General features: G+C 47.4%; 1 protein-coding gene across 1 annotated transcript in view; it reads right to left on the bottom strand.

The window, feature by feature from the left end:
* LOC121684214 (calsyntenin-2-like) overlaps positions 1-2,500 on the bottom strand; it is a 70,124-nt gene that overhangs the window by 32,490 nt on the left and 35,134 nt on the right. Inside the window, 1 exon segment of the mRNA XM_042064184.1 lies at positions 1,894-2,016. Within this exon segment, the coding sequence (XP_041920118.1) occupies positions 1,894-2,016 (123 nt within the window).

Below are 2,500 nucleotides of genomic sequence, written 5' to 3' on the forward strand. Positions count from 1 at the left end.
GGGTAGTTGTATTTCTTACACTATTCTATCAACACAGACATTTACATCGATTGTCTGGAATTTGCCTCAGGTGTACTTTGGAGTGGGTAAGACTGTCTTTAGTGGCAGGCTAGCACATACCGTTGACTTGCGCTAGCCTAGCACCTGCGAACTCTGCAATTAGAAGGACTGGATGAAACGTGCTGAAAACGGTCTCCACTGATAAATATCACACTTGCTTACTTGGAAATAAGGTCTTATGTCCAAAATCCTGAACCACCCCTTTAAGAAAGCTTCTCTCAACCCTGCTCAAGTCGAGAACTACCGCCCTGTCTCACTCCTGCCTTTCCTATCCAAAGGCATTGAACGAGCAGTCTCCAAACAGGTCTCTGACTTCCTTTCACAGAACAACCTTCTGGATCCAAATCAGTCTGGGTTCAAAAGCGGCCACTCTACCGAAACGGCTCTGTTGTCTGTAACAGAAGCCTTAAAAGAAGCCAGGGCGACCGCTCGGTCATCAGTACTCATTCTGCTTGACTTATCGGCTGCCTTTGACACGGTTAATCACCGCATCCTTCTCTCTATACTCGCTAACATGGGAATCTCCGGTTCTGCTCTCTCCTGGTTTGAATCCTACCTCACAGGACGCTCGTTTAAACGTATCATGGCTTGGTCAGCTATCTGCACCTCTCCATCTCACCACAGGGGTCCCCCCAGGGCTCAGTGCTGGGCCCCCTTCTCTTTGCTATCTACACCACCTCCTTGGGACAGATTATCCGTTCGCATGGCTTCTCATACCACTGCTATGCAGACGACACACAGCTCTATCTGTCCCTTTCCACCTGATGACCCCTTGGTTTCAGCACGGATCTCGGATTGCCTCTCAGACATAGCTACATGGATGAAGGCACACCACCTCCAGCTGAACCTCTCAAAGACTGAACTACTGGTCCTCCCAGCTAAACCTACCATACATCACGACATCAACATCAAATTTGACTCCCTGTCTGTTTCACCTACCAGGACTGCAAAAAATCTAGGAGTTGTTCTCGACAACCAACTAAACTTCTCAGATCATGTTGCCTCAGTCGCCCGGTCATGCCGTTTCGCACTCTACAACATACGGAAAATCAGGACTTACTTGACTCAAGATGCTACCCAACTTCTGGTTCAGGCAATAGTCATCTCACGACTCGACTACTGCAATGCCCTCCTGACAGGTCTCCCAGCCTGCGCAGTGAAACCACTTCAGATGATCCAGAACGCGGCGGCGCGCCTGGTCTACAACCAACCCAAAAGGGCACATGTTACCCCCGCTGCTCATCCAGCTACACTGGCTACCTATGGCGGTCAAATTCAAGGCTCTAACGCTTGCCTACAAAGCAGTCTCCGGTTCTGCTCCCACCTACTTGAATGCCCTCATACAGACATACGCTACCTCCAGACCGTTGCGCTCCTCAGACGAACGACGTCTAGCTCTACCACCGGTACGCTCAAGCCAATCCAAACTTTTCTCATCTGTTGTTCCTCGTTGGTGGAACACACTGCCAGCTCCTACAAGGGCAGAGACATCCTTCTCCATTTTCAGAAAACTCCTGAAGACCCAGCTCTTTAGAGAACATCTCCTCTCATAGCAACACTTACAACAAGTCTTACTGATCCTAGCACTCACCAGCCGTCTCAAACTGACAAGTAACTGTTAAAAACAGCACTCACTGATGCACTTATTCTTACTGTACTCTAATGTTTTTAAATTGTCCTAAAATTGTTGAGAACTGCTCTAAAACTTAAACTGTTTACTATGTTGTTAGTCGCTTTGGCTAAAAAGCGTCCGCCAAATGTAATGTAATGTAATGTAATGTATCATATGGATTGCAATTTGTGTGTGTGTGTGTGTTTGTTTGTGTGTTCCACCTGCAAAGGGGATAGGGGCATCCTTGTCCAGAGCAACGAGTGGAGGGTCCAGCACAACGACATCGGAGTTCTCTGCGATCACTCCGTGGTAGGATGTCTCAATCCACGGTTTGTGCTTATTTACTGTGAGACAGGGAGAGAAGAGACAAGAGATGAAAGAGAGAGAGAGGGAGAAAGAGAGAGAGAGAGAGAGGGAGAGAAAGAGAGAGGGAGGAAAGAGTAGGAGGAAGAGTGACAGAAACATTGTTAGCAAAAGCAAATACAAATAAACACAAAATGTCACAAACATCCACAAAGTAAACGTTAAATGAAACACCCACTGCCACACAAATCCCACACACGCACACACACACACACACACACACACACACACACACACACACACACACCAGGCCTCCTAAGAAAATAATTTCATCCTCATTCTTCTGACACCTCCTTATCTATCACCTAAAGAGAGAATTGGTTGTCGAGGAAAACATGTCCTCCTGGTGCACCTCACACACACACACACACACACACACACACACACACACACACACATTAACAGAGCATGCATTGCCCAAACGCTCCATCCAACATCCCTTATAACCACATATGATCACAGATC

Source organism: Alosa sapidissima, chromosome 15 (assembly GCF_018492685.1).
Source record: "Alosa sapidissima isolate fAloSap1 chromosome 15, fAloSap1.pri, whole genome shotgun sequence".
Lineage (NCBI taxonomy): Eukaryota > Metazoa > Chordata > Actinopteri > Clupeiformes > Clupeidae > Alosa > Alosa sapidissima.